General features: G+C 41.5%; 1 protein-coding gene across 2 annotated transcripts in view; it reads left to right on the forward strand.

Annotated features, from left to right (window-relative positions):
- Positions 1 to 13,974, forward strand: part of MDN1 (midasin AAA ATPase 1) — a 183,287-nt gene that overhangs the window by 45,605 nt on the left and 123,708 nt on the right. For both annotated transcript variants that reach the window (XM_074397695.1, XM_074397696.1), the window contains exons 10-13: positions 5,138 to 5,331; positions 6,477 to 6,558; positions 11,076 to 11,171; positions 13,185 to 13,297. In XM_074397695.1, the coding sequence (XP_074253796.1) occupies positions 5,138 to 5,331; positions 6,477 to 6,558; positions 11,076 to 11,171; positions 13,185 to 13,297 (485 nt within the window). The remainder of the gene's footprint in view (positions 1 to 5,137; positions 5,332 to 6,476; positions 6,559 to 11,075; positions 11,172 to 13,184; positions 13,298 to 13,974) is intronic.

A 13,974-nucleotide genomic window follows, 5' to 3' on the forward strand; every position in this document is an offset into this window, starting at 1 on the left:
ACTCTCGATAATTGTTAGTGCTAAAACTCTTGTGCATATTACTTAGGAAATAAAAAAAAGTCTCCTGCTTAATTCATGGGGAACACAAAGTATATTTCTCTTGCTGCCATCCCAGGTGTCTTATGGCTTGAAAGATTATGCGTTTGACTTCTTGCTGAAATACTGAACTGTGCTTTAAAAAATAAGCTATCTACAGTGCTTACCTCCTACATAGGAAGTGCCGGGAACTTGCTTCTGGCATTTTTTCAAAACTTGTCTCCCCCGTACGCCTTGAATGTGCCAAGTGTCTTAAATATATTGTTGTCTTAACTTGTAGATGGCCTGTGTTCTCCACTGGCAGTGCTCTATGAAACCTCCCTGGGTTTCCCAAGCAGAGCTGATGATGATGTGCTTTGGGCTGCAAGCTTGATTTTCTTGCACTTCTGCATCTCACACCAAATGGAGCCTCTTGAGAGTCCACTACGTTCCTCATTTATTTAGTTTCACTATCCCTGGAGGAATGTCTGATACAAAATAGGTACTTAACAAATGCTTCTTACAGGAATGAATCCCCAAAATACACATCAAATTGATAATAGAGGAATTTCATGTTTTTTTTTTTTTTTTTTTTTTTTTGAGACGGAGTTTTGCTCTTGTTACCCAGGCTGGAGTGCAATGGCGCGATCTCGGCTCACCGCAACCTCCGCCCCCCTGGGTTCAGGCAATTCTCCTACCTCAGCCTCCTGAGTAGCTGGGATTACAGGCACGTGCCACCATGCCCAGCTAATTTTTTGTATTTTTAGTAGAGACGGGGTTTCACCATGTTGACCAGGATGGTCTCGATCTCTTGACCTCGTGATCCACCCGCCTCGGCCTCCCAAAGTGCTAGGATTACAGGCTTGAGCCACCGCGCCCGGCCATTTTTTTTTTTTTTTTTTTTTTTTAAGAGGAGTCTCATTCTGTCTCCCGGCTGGAGTGCAGTGGTACGATCTCGGCTCACTGCAACCTCCCACTCCCTGGTTCAAGCAATTCTTCTGCCTCTGCCTCCCAAGTAGCTGGGACTACAGGCATATGCTACCACACCTGGCTAATTTTTGTATTTTTAGTAGAGACGGGGTTTCACCATGTTGGCCAGGCTGGTCTTGATGTGACCTTGTGATCCACCCGCCTCTGCCTTCCAAAGTAGTAGGATTACAGGTATGAGCCACCATACCCGGCCTCATGTAAGGTTAGTTTTAAAGTAATACTGTATTTAATTTTTTATATTTATGGTAATAAAGAAAAGATATTTTTTGACCAAGCTAGAAAATGAAGCCTTAGTGGGAACACAAAAATCTTTTCTGTTCGGAACCTTTGGGCCAGGTGTGATGGCTCATGCCTGTAATCCCAGCACTTTGGGAGGCCAAGACAGGCACATCACTTGAGGTCAGGAGTTCAAGACCAGCCTGGCTAACATGGTGAAACCCCATCTCTACTAAAAATACAAAAATAAGCCAGGCGTGATAGTGCATGCCAATACTAGCTACTCGGAGGCTGAGACAGGAGAATCGCTTGATCCTGGGAGGCAGAGGTTGCAGTGAGTCAAGATTGTGCCACTGCACTCCATCCTGGGCAACAGAGCAATACTCTTGTCTCAAAAAAAAGAAAAAAAAGGAAGTTTTTTTCTTCAAATAGCTGAGTCCTCGACTCCTTAATAAAGTGTTAAACTTCATATTTTTCCAAGCATAATTAGCTTTTTTTTCCTACTGGATCATAACTATAACACATGCTCATATCATGGAATGCCTGCTCAATAGTACAAAGGAATGAGCTATTGGTACATGCAGTATTGTTTAGGTGAACCTTATTTATTTAATTTTTTGAGTCAGAGTTTTGCTCTTGTTGCCTAGGCTGGAGTGCAATGGCGCAATCTCGGCTTGCTACAACCTCTGCCTCCTGGGTTCAAGCTATTCTCATGCCTCAGCCTCCTGAGTAGCTGGGATTACAGGTGCCTGCCAGCACATCTGGCTAACTGTATTTTTTTTTTTTTTAAAGCATGTTTCTCCCTTCATGGAAATTTTTTGTATTTTTAGTAGAGACAGGGTTTCACCATGTTGTCCAGGCGGTCTCGAACTCCTTACCTAAGGTGATCAGCCTGCCTCGGCGTCCCAGAGTGCTGGGATTACAGGAGTGAGCCACTGTGCCCAGCCTAGGTGAATCTTTAAAAGATACTGTTAATAAATTAAGGAAACCAGAATACAGGCTACATCCTGTATGATTCAGTGTATGAGACAGGCTTGAAAGACAAAACCATAGAGATGGGAATCAGATGCATGATTCCCAGGGGCAGAGATTTGGGGAAGAGCTTGGTTATTACAAAAGGGGCACAGGGAACTTTTTGTTTTAGGAATGATAGAAATAGTTCACATCTTGTTTGTGATTTTGAGTATGTGATTTTATAGTATATTTGTTAAAACTTTACATCTAAAACAGTGAATATTCGAGTATGAAAATTATACCTAAAAAAATCTGACTTACTAAAAGTCAGGTTAAGTAAGCCTTTATGTCTAAGTATATGATTAATTTGATAATCATTTTCTCTGTACCCACAAAAAGTATATACTACATTTGAAAGATTCATTAAATTCTTGATTTCATTGTTCTCTTCTATGTCCTTATTTTTATTGCATCTCAAATATATGTTAAGCAACAGTATGAAGAAATGAAACCTATTAATATCTACTACTTGATGACACTGTTAAGGCTTTAGTTATCTTTTGTAAATACGTAGGCATTATATATACAAAATGTGTCCTTACATATACAAATTGGAATCCCAGTGTTCTTTTCAAGCTGGTTCTTTTTTTTTTTTTTTTTTTTTGAGATGGAGTCTTGCTTTGTCACCCAGACTGGAGTGCAGTGGCATGATCCCAGCTCACTGTAACCTCTGTTTCCTCCTGGGTTCAAGCAATACTCCTGCCTCAGCCTTCTGAGTAGCTGGGATTACTGGTGCCCACGACCACACCTAGCGAATGAAGATGACAAGCCTGGGCAACGCAGTTAGATCTCACTCTTACCAAAACTTAAAAAAAGTTAGCAGAGTATGTTGGAGCCTGAAGCCTATTCAGGGGCCTAAAGGTGGAAGATCATTTGCCAGGTTCAAGATTACATGAGCTATGATGGAGCCACTGCATTTCCAGTCTGGTTGACAGAGCAAGACCTTGTCTCAAAATAAGTATGAATTGCAAATGCTTCGCTAAGGGTTTCGACCTGAGGTTATCTGCTCACCTCAGCCTCCCAAAGTGCTGGGATTTCAGGCATGAGACACCATGCCCGGCCCGACTGTCTGTTTTTTAAAGATCAACTGCTTACCCATAAATTTATATAATTATCGTATGTCAAAGAGGAGATTGACTGCTTTTTATCAGTATTTAACATTAGCTTCTTTCATTATGGTCTGCTTTTAAAATTTTATTTTTTCTCTTCCTCTTAACAGATTTAATTATTATTTTTTCCTCCTCCTCCTCCATCTCCTCCTCCTCTTCTTCTTCTTCTTCTTTCTTCTTCTTCGTTATTATTATTATTATTATTTGAGAGAGGCTCTTACTCTGTCACCCAGGCTAGAGTTCACTGGTGTGCTGCATTGGTGCTCAGCTCATAGCCTCAACCTCCCAGGCTTAGGTGATCTTCCCACCTCAGCCTGCCACGCAGCTGGGACTACAGGTGTGTGCCACCCTGCCCAGCAGTTTTTTTGTTTGTTTTTTTAAATAGAGGTGAGCTTTCACCATGTTGCCCAAGCTGGTCTTGAACTCTTTGACTCAGGCAGTCTTCCCACCTCAGTCTCCCAAAGTGCTTATGCTACAGGTATCAGCCACTGGCCCGGCTCCTTTTATATTCTTTTCATTGAGAAATTACATAACAAACCTTACCGGAGCTGTGTTTGAAATTAAATAGTAATTTAAAAATTCTATAATGAATAAATTCCATGGAGTTGGTTGCATATATTTTGGTTACTTGTAGAACCTTTTAACATCTGACTTCTGCCCCTCAAACTGTATTATAAATGGTGAGATTGCAAGATAACTGAGTTCTGGGTAGGAAGAAAGTCTTGGTGTTTGAGTGGGATAGGTGGGTGGGAGCAGAAGTGGGTAAGGCAGAAGTTCTTATTTTTGGTAAAGATGACATTTCATTTTATTTTTAATTTCATTTTATTTTTTTTAGATGGAGTCTCACTCTGTCGCCCAGGCTGGAGTGCAATTGTGTGGTCTTGGCTCATTACAAACTCTGCCTCCCAGGTGCAAGTGATTCTCCTGCCTCGGCCTCACGAATAGCTGGGACTACAGGCACGAGTCACCACACCCAACTAATTTTTGTATTTTAATTAGAGATGGGGTTTCACCATGTTGTCCAGGATGACCTCAGGTGATCTGCCTGCCTCACCCTCCCAAAGTGCTGGGATTACAGCATGAGCCACTGCACCCAGCCTATTGATTGATTGATTGAGTCTTGCTCTGTAACCAGGCTGGAGTGCAGCAGTGCGTTCTCGGCTCGTTGCAACCTCTGCCTTCTGGGTTCAAGCAATTCTCCTGCCTCAGCCTCCCAAGTAGCTGGGACTACAGGCATGTACCACCACGCCCGGCTAATTTTTCTATTTTTAGTAGAGGTGGGGTTTCACCGTGTTGTCCAGGATGATCTCAATCTCTTGACCTCATGGTCTGCCTGCCTTGGCCTCCCAAAGTGCTGGTATTACAGGCGTGAGCCACCGCGCCTGGCCTTTATTTACTTTTTTTGAGACAGTGTCTTGCTCTGTCACCCAGGCATGATCACTGCTCACTGCAGTGTTGACCTCCCAGGCTCAGATGATCCTTCCTACTCAGCCTCCTGAGTACCTGGGACTACAGGCACATGCCGCCATTTCCAGCTTATTTTTGTATTTTTTTATAGAGACGAGGTTTTGCCATGTTGCCCTGGCTGGTCTCAAACTCCTGAATTCAAGCAATTCCCTTGCCTTGGTTTCTCAAGGTGTTGGGATTACAGGTGTGAGCCACTGCTCCCGGTGGACAAATTTCATAGAGAAATCCAGTTTTTGACTGACTAGTTTCAGCAGCAGTTTTGTGTGTTTCTAAAAATTAGCGTGCTTGATATTAAATTTTCTTTTTCTTTTTTCCCCCGCTGTCAGGTTCTTCAGAGCAGATATCCTAGCCTATTGGCAGTGGCTGATCACCTGCTTGACATTTATATCCAACTTACTGGAGAAAAACATCACTCTTGGAGTGACAGTTCTGTAGGGTGTAAACAGGCACCTGACGAAGTTTCAGAAGCCAGCAGAGAAAACAAAAGACCAGTCCTTGAGGGAAGAGAATTATCTCTAAGGTATTGGACTAAACAACAACAAAAAATTTTTTTTTTTTGCAACGGAGTCTTGCTCTATCACGTAGGCTGAAGTGGAGTGGCACGATGTCAGCTTGCTGCAACCTCCACCTCTCAGGCCTGCCTTAGCCTCCTGAGTAGCTGGAAGTACAGGTGTGCACCACCATGGCTGACTAATTTTTGTATTTTTTGTAGAGACGGGTTTTCGCCATGTTGGCCGGACTGGTCTTGGATTCCTGACCTCAGGTGATCCACCTGCCTCGGCTTCCCAAAGTGCTGAGATTGCAGGCGTGAGCCACTGCCCTCAGCCCAACAGTTTTTTAAAATAATATTTTAAAAACTGTTTTCTTCAGGAGACTGAGGCAGGAGAATTGCCTGAACCCAGGAGGCGGAGGTTGTGGTGAACTGAGATTGCGCCATTGCATTCCAGCCTGGGTAGCAAGAGCGAAACTCCATCTCAAAAAAAAAAAAACAAAAACCGTTTTCTTTAAAAGTTCTTACCAGCTAGAAGTAAATGGTCAGGTTTTGAAATTATCAGTTGTTTCATGGTGTCAGATCCCTTTTTCAAATTTATAATTAATGACCAGGAAGGCTTGATCAGGGTAATGTTTTTAGCTTTAAAAAGTAACTTTTAAAGACAAACTTGGGAATGGCTCCTAACATAGTTCTTTCACTGAATACCCTTTTCTGACACTTGCAGTCTTAAATAAGTCTTCTTGGATTTTGTGGTGTGTGACTTCCGTGCTGTTCTCTGTCTCAGTGGTTGTTGACTTTCCCTTTGAGAAGGGAGAATTAGACCTGGGCATCGCCTCATTCTGATCTGATTTGGTTGCTCCTCTCGTTTCCTGCTACTTTGCCTGGCATGAATGGCAGAGAAATGAGTTGATAGGTTACTTCCTGGTACGGATGAAGATTTGGAACTCTGTTTTTGTTTTGTTTTTAAATTTTACACACAAATACAAAGAATGGAAGTATTGGGAACCCTTACTCTTTGCCAAAATACCTTTTATCTTCTCATTGTCAGAAGAAAGGAGAGAGCTGTCAGGTATGCCCAGATTTAAGTGGGTCAACAAATTTTGATGCCTCTGATGTTTTTAGCCTGTGGTCTTTTATTTCTTCATTTTTTCTTTTCTTTCTTTTTTTTAAAGGGATCTGCTGAATTGGTGTAATAGGATTGCCCATAGCTTTGACAGTTCATCTTCATCAGCATCATTAAATATTTTTCAAGAGGTAAGATCTGGTTTTCCAGTCTTTTTTCTCTTTGCTCTGTAAGGCTGTTGACTTCTGTTCTGTCTTTTGATTGCCATCAGAGTTTTTTCTTTTTCCCTAGTATGATTTCTTGTTCTTAGCTAGTTAAAAATTCATCTAAAGTGGCATTAAAGCTAATTGGGTGTAATACATGTTTTGTGGTTGGTTTTTTTTTTTTTTTTTTTTTTTTTTTTGTAGGGGGGACGGAGTTTCACTCTTGTTACCCAGGCTGGAGTGCAATGGCGCGATCTCGGCTCACCGCAACCTCCGCCTCCTGGGTTCAGGCAATTCTCCTGCCTCAGCCTCCTGAGTAGCTGGGATTACAGGCACGTGCCACCACGCCCAGCTAATTTTTTGTATATATATATTTTTTTTTTTTTTTTTGAGACAGAGTTTCGCTCTTGTTACCCAGGCTGGAGTGCAATGGCGCGATCTCGGCTCACCGCAACCTCCACCTCCTGGGTTCAGGCAATTCTCCTGCCTCAGCCTCCTGAGTAGCTGGGATTACAGGCACGTGCCACCATGCCCAGCTAATTTTTTTTTTTTTTTTTTTTTTTTTGAGACAGAGTTTCGCTCTTGTTACCCAGGCTGGAGTGCAATGGCGCGATCTCGGCTCACCGCAACCTCCGCCTCCTGGGTTCAGGTAATTCTCCTGCCTCAGCCTCCTGAGAAGCTGGGATTACAGGCACGTGCCACCATGACCAGCTAATGTTTTGTATTTTTAGTAGAGACGGGGTTTCACCATGTTGACCAGGATGGTCTCGATCTCTTGACCTCGTGATCCGCCTGCCTCGGCCTCCCAAAGTGCTGGGATTACAGGCTTGAGCCACCGCGCCCGGCCAATAATTTTTTGTATTTTTAGTAGAGATGGGGTTTCACCATGTTGACCAGGATGGTCTCGATCTCTTGACCTCGTGATCCACCCGCCTCGGCCTCCCAAAGTGCTGGGATTACAGGCTTGAGCCACCACACCCGGCTGTTTTGTGGTTTTTGAAGCAAATTATTACTAATTTCAGAAGAAGTATAGTTTGAGATAGAGTAAAACAGATAAGATAGGGAAATTAAAGTAAATGAAAAAAACCTCCCAGGTAATAATAAAGCAATGTTTATTCCTATATAAAATCTCTTAGTCTGTTTGATAAATTTGTGTCTGTCTGCTCCCTCCACTTTTCTCAGTAGAGTTGGTTGACTGAACCTCTTTGTAAGCATTAAGTCCCGGATGAGTTTCAATGAGGGTGGTGGACTCTTCTGACCAATGGATCTGGGGTCCATTGTTAGTATCTATGATAGGAACTCCATTGTTAGTATCTATGATAGGAGCATGCATGGGCACAGGGCTTAACCATTCTAGTGGATATTATTACAGAAGACCAAATCATAGAGGTAAAGGTGGAATAAGAACAGAAGGAGTTGGATGTTCTTTTAGAAGTAACTCTTAAACTATAATATGGTAACCAGAGGAATTATTCTCTTGTACTCTAAAATATATTACTACTGAATTTGAGACCAGCCATTTCCAATCAGTAGTGTAGATTCTTTTGAGAACTATTGAGGAAACACTGGCAAATTGTTTGTTTGTTTGTTTGTTTTGAGATGGAGTCTTACTCTGTTGCCTAGGCTGGAGTTGCAATGGTGTGATCTCAGCTCACTGCAACCTCCACCTCCTAGGTTCAAGTGATTCTCCTGCCTCAGCCTCCCGAGCCGCTGGGATTACAGGCACCCGCCATTACGCCTAGCTAATTTTTGTATTTTTAGTAGAGATGGGATTTTACCATGTTAGTCAAACTGGTCTCAAACTCCTGACCTCAGGTGATCTGCCTGCCTCAGCCTTCCAAAGTGCTGGGATTACAGGTGTGAGCCACCATGCCTGGCCCTGCAAATTGTTTATGTCCAACTCATTTCCCCACTTACTTGATGTAGATCAAAATCTACCTTTATCAAATACTAGCTCTACTGTAATTTATTACAATTAATTTAAAGACTCCACCTTTATTTTTGTTAGACCTAGATTGTGATTTCTCCAAGGACATTGAGAACGTATTTTTTCCTCAAAAATATTTGTAGTCAAATTTGTTCAGAAGAAGATTGCTTTTGGGGACTGCCATTAGCCCTCCGTTTCTGTGGCCTCTTCATCTGTGGAGTCAACCAAACTTGGATCTGAAATATTCCATTTCTGTCCTTAAGGTAGACAGTAAAAAGGAAATAAATACATAAATAAGATATTTCAGGAAAGAAATGATTGTATTGAACATGTACAGACTTTTTTCTTTGTTATTACTCCCTGGACGATACAGTGTAATAACTATCTAGAGATGATTTAAAGTGAATAAAGAGGATGTGTATATGTTATATGCAAACACTACACCTTAAATTTTTTTTCTTATACTTATTTTTATACATACCGACATGCACTCTATGCCATTTTATGTAAGGGACTTGAGCATCTTCAGATTTTGGTTTCTGTGAGCAGTCCTGGAACCAATCCCCCAGGAATACCTAGGGACAATTGTTTCAAAATAGTCAATCCTGTATTTTTAATATTGATGTTTGTAACTTTAGATTTCTGGGTATAAGTTTTCCTACTTATTACTAAATTGTTGGGAGGTGTATTATTTGGGTCTTTTTGCATCTTGTAAACTGACTTTACTTAAAATTACAGCTTTAAAATATATTTTTAATTCTAAAAGGACTAGGTTCTTCTTGTTAAAAAAAAAAAAAAAGATGATGAAAGAAAATTAACTACTAACTCTACCACTGAGACAAAAGCCTCTTGCAGTATTTGGGGCCTATTTAGCTGTCCGGACAAAATTCTGAAATACCTTTTTTTTTTTTTGAGACAGTTTTGCTCTTGTTGCCCAGGCTGAAGTGCAGTGGTGCCATCTTGGCTCACTGCAACCTCTGTCTGCTGGCTTCAAGCGATTCTCCTGTCTCATCCTCCCAAGTAGCTTGGATTACAGGCATGCACCACCACGCACCCAGCTTTTTTTTAGTAGAGATGGGATTTTGCCATGTTAATCGGATTGGTCATGAACTCCTGACCTCAGGTGATCCACCCATCTTGGCTTCCCGAAGTGCTAGGATTACAGACATATGCCAGCACACCTGGCCTAAAATACTTTTAAAAAGGAAGAAAAGAAAAATGATCAGGTTGCTGCTTAGACAACCAATTTATCATGATGGGAATTGTAATAAAGAGTAATTCATGTGTAGCTCACTATACGGGAGACCAGAGTTTTATTGTTATTCAGAATCAGTCTTCAAGAGAGTTTAATGAATGCTAGGCTAGCCACATGGGAAATGGAGTTATTACTCAAATCAATCTCCCTGATAACTCAGAAGCTAGGATTTTCATGGATAATTTGGTGGGCAAGGGACTAGGGAATTGGTGCTACTGAATGGTTGGAGATGAAATCATAGGGGTGTGGAAAATGGTCTTGTACATGGAGTCTACTTCTGGGTGTGGTGAGTGAGTTAGGTGGGGTTAGTTAGTTGCCAGAATTCAAAAATCTGAAAATCATCTCGAAAGGCCAATTTTGGTTTCTACAATAGTGATGTTATCTGTAGGAGCAGTTGGGAAAGCCACAAATCCTGTGACCTCTGGCCACATGACTCCTAAGCAGTAAGGGATTTTAGAAACTACACCTGTATTGTAGCAGAATTCAGGACCCTCCCATGATCCTAATCTTGTGGTCTTTCATTAGGGAAAAGAGGGGGTTAGTTTTAGGGACTGTTAACATCTTTGCTTCCAAGTTAAACTATAAATTAAATTCCTACCATGGTTAGCTTGGCCTATGCCTAGGAATGAGTGAAGATAACCAGCCTGTGAGGCTTATAAGCAAGATGAAGTCAGCCATGTTATATTGCTGTCATTGTCATAATCTTTGCAAAGCTGGTTTCAATTCCACACTCATGGTGTCCTTTACCTTATTTTATTCCTCATATTTTCTGTAAATAGAAAGTAGAAAAATGCTTGACAAATTCAAGTTTAACATCTTTGGTGTACAATCCATTTTTGATGTTATTTTGTATTTCATTACAAAATAAGACATACATGGTTGGCTCACTGGTAGTTGCCAAGATTGAGTACTAGGTTAAGATAATGACAATGTGATATTACACACCTAGTGTTTAGCTTACACCTAGAATGCAGTCTTTTGATATTACTTCAGCACTGTATGAGTCAGTTCTCCTTGAACCATGTACCCAATTGTCAATACTAGTTGCTCTTGCCTGAAGCTAGGGGTGTTTGTGTTGTTTGCTTTTTTAAAAATGTTGCCAATATTTCAATAATAAATTCTTTATATTTGTTGGTGTCTTGTCTTTCCATTATGGTCAGGTCCTGAGTCCTGGGTTGGTACCTTTTTTGTACTCCCTTCATTCTTAGAGAAATGTTTCTGCTGGATTTTGTGTTTCTCCCTCTTGTGGCCAGAAAAATGATGCTCTGTGATTAATATATTATTTTGAAAATCATCTGGCATTTACCTTGGTTACTTTAATAGGCTCTGGACTGTTTCACAGCAATGCTTTCTGAGCATACAAGCAAACTGAAAATGGCAGAAGTTATTGGAAGCAAACTGAACATTTCTAGAAAAAAGGTATGTGTGCTGTTTTTATTTCCCTGCTGAAAGGAGGCTGGGGTTTTTGCTTGCTTGCTTGCCGGTCTCTCGTCCTTAGTTGGAACAGCTCTTGAAGTAGTGCTTCTTTCGTAAAAGTTGGTGCTTTTATTGCTGCCTATCATGGGCGTAAGACTCCCAGATCCCCTAATTAAATAGTTCTTCATATGTTCCACATTCTTAAAGGGACCTTCCTCATGTCCTGTATCATCATCTTCAGTGTTTTGGTTAGCATTTATTTTATTTTGTAATTTATAGACTCAGGACAGTACTATGTTTTAGTAATACCTTTGTGTATAACTTAGTGCTCAGAGTTTTTCCATAATTTTTATTATTTTCCCTCATTAGAAAAGTCGACAAGAGGCCAAGCATGCTGGCTCATGCCTGTAATCCCAGCAGTTTGGGAGGCTGCGGCGGGCACATTACCTGAGGTTGGGAGTATGAGACCAGCCTGGTCAAGGTGGTGAAATCCCATCTCTGCTAAAAAAATAAAAATTAGCCAGGTGTGATGGCCCATGCCTGTAATCCCAGCTACTTGGGAGGCCGATGCAGGAGAATGGCTTGAACCCAGGAGACAGAGGTTACAGTGCGCTGAGATTGCACTACTGCACTCCCTCCTGGGTGACAGAGCCAGACTCCATGTCAAAAAAGAAAAAAAAAGTTGATAAGAGGTGGGGCATGGTGGCTCAGGCCTGTAATCCCAACCCTTTGGGAGGCCAAGGTGGGTGGATTACCTGAGGTCAGGAGTTTGAGACCAGCCTAGCCAACATGGTGAAACTCTGTCTCTACTAAAAATACAAAAATTAGCTGGGCTTAATGGTGAGTGCCTGTAATCCCAGCTGCTTGGGAGGCTGCAGGAGAATGGCTTGGATGTGGGAGGTGGAGGTTGCAGTGAGCTGAGATCCCATCACTGCACTCCAGCCTAGGCACGGAGTGAAACTCCATCTCAAAAAAAAAAAGATTGATACGAGGCAGGGTGTGGTGGCACATGTTTGTAATCCCAGCTACTTGGGAGGCTGAGGCAGGAGAATCACTTGAGCCCAGGAGGCACAGGTTGCAGTGAGCTGAAATTGTGCCACTGCACTCCAACCTGGGTGACAGATCGAGAGTCTTTCTCCAAAACAAGCAAAAACGTTGAAAAGAGGAGTACCAATGAATACCTTAGGTCCATTGCTGACATTGTTAATATTTTGGCATTCTTGTTTTATGTCAAAATATGTATTTTGGGAGGAGGGGTCCTTTCAGCAGTGGCATTGGTGGCTGGAGAAATACCTGGCTCGTCTTGAGGCAGGCACCTGGTATTCTCACATGAACGATTACGCTAAAAGATCTTATGTCAGGAATTACAGTAGTAGAGATTTTTATAAGGCTTCTGAAATAGTTGGGATGGCTTTGGCTGGAGGTCATAGAACGTCCTACTGAAAGGGATGTAAATAATACATATGTTAATCATCGGGAAGTAATAAAACCACCACGAATATTCATTCCACCAATATTCATCTTCTTTTGTTGGGGAAGAGCTCACTTTTCCCAGACTACTTTACTTCTTTTACTCCTGCCCCAAACCTGAACAGAGTCTGTGTTCTTTGGACAAGAGAGGAATGGCTGCTGAGTAGAATTCCAGGAGCACCTGCCACAGCTCTTTTTCTTTTGGCTGTAGTCAGATATGTACCATGATTTCCAACATTATGTTACCTTTTAGATGTAGACTTACTGTTCACTTTCTCTGCTGGGTTATATCAGGGTGTTCACTCCATGTATAGATAGGGATTATTTGAAAAGTACCAAAGAAACATCAGTGTTTTAAAAAACATAGTATTAGAAATTTGGAAAATGAAAAAAGAAGTTTCTTGATGAAAAGCTCATGCACCTGTCTGGGAATTAGAGAATGGTTCTTTGCAGAGGGCTAATTTGAGGGCCAAAAGAAGCCTCTAGATAAGGAAATGTTCAAAAAGTATATGGATTTTTACTCAGATAAAATATTTTCTCCCACAGGCTGAATTCTTTTGTCAACTTTATAAACCAGAAATTGTGATCAATGAGCTAGATTTGCAAGTCGGTCGAGTGCGGCTTCTCCGGAAACAAAGTGAGGCTGTTCACATACAGAGGTAAGTAGGGCTCTAAACTAAGCTGCCATCTGTGGGGATTCCAGAAACGACAGAATTCTAGCTCAGCCTCTTGTCTTTTTGCAAAACACGTGTCTGAACCGTGATATCTGCAGTATGTTACATGGGAAGTAGTGGTGTTTTCCCAAAGTATTTTCTGTGAAATTAGATATTAATAGGTGAAAGGGGCAATGAAAGTTTATAGAGACTTGACGCTACCAAAGATGAATCATTGATTTTATTCACTGCAGTGTATTTAGTGAAGTAAGCCTCAGTTGGAAGTCAGACATTAGTCTGTAAATTCCTAGAAGGCTGGGATTATATAAGATTCTGAGATCTAGCTGGGTGTAGTGGCACATGCCTGTAATCCCAGCTACTTGTGAGGCTGAGGCAGGAGAATTGCTTGAACCCAGGAGGTGGAGGTTGCAGTAAGCCGAGATCACGGCTTTGCTCTCCAGCCTGGGCAACAAGAGCGAAACTCTGTCTCAAAACAAAACAACAACAACAACAAAAAACCAACAACAGCAAAAATGATTCTGAGTTGGAGGTAACACTTAATACTTATTACATGTCTCACTTTATACTAAGTCTTTACATATTTTCTCATGTAGTGGTAATAATTCTGTGAATTAATGTATTACTGTCCTAGGCCTGCCATAACAAATTACCATAAACATGGT

The sequence above is a fragment of the Saimiri boliviensis genome, chromosome 4, assembly GCF_048565385.1.
Source record: "Saimiri boliviensis isolate mSaiBol1 chromosome 4, mSaiBol1.pri, whole genome shotgun sequence".
Taxonomy (NCBI): domain Eukaryota; kingdom Metazoa; phylum Chordata; class Mammalia; order Primates; family Cebidae; genus Saimiri; species Saimiri boliviensis.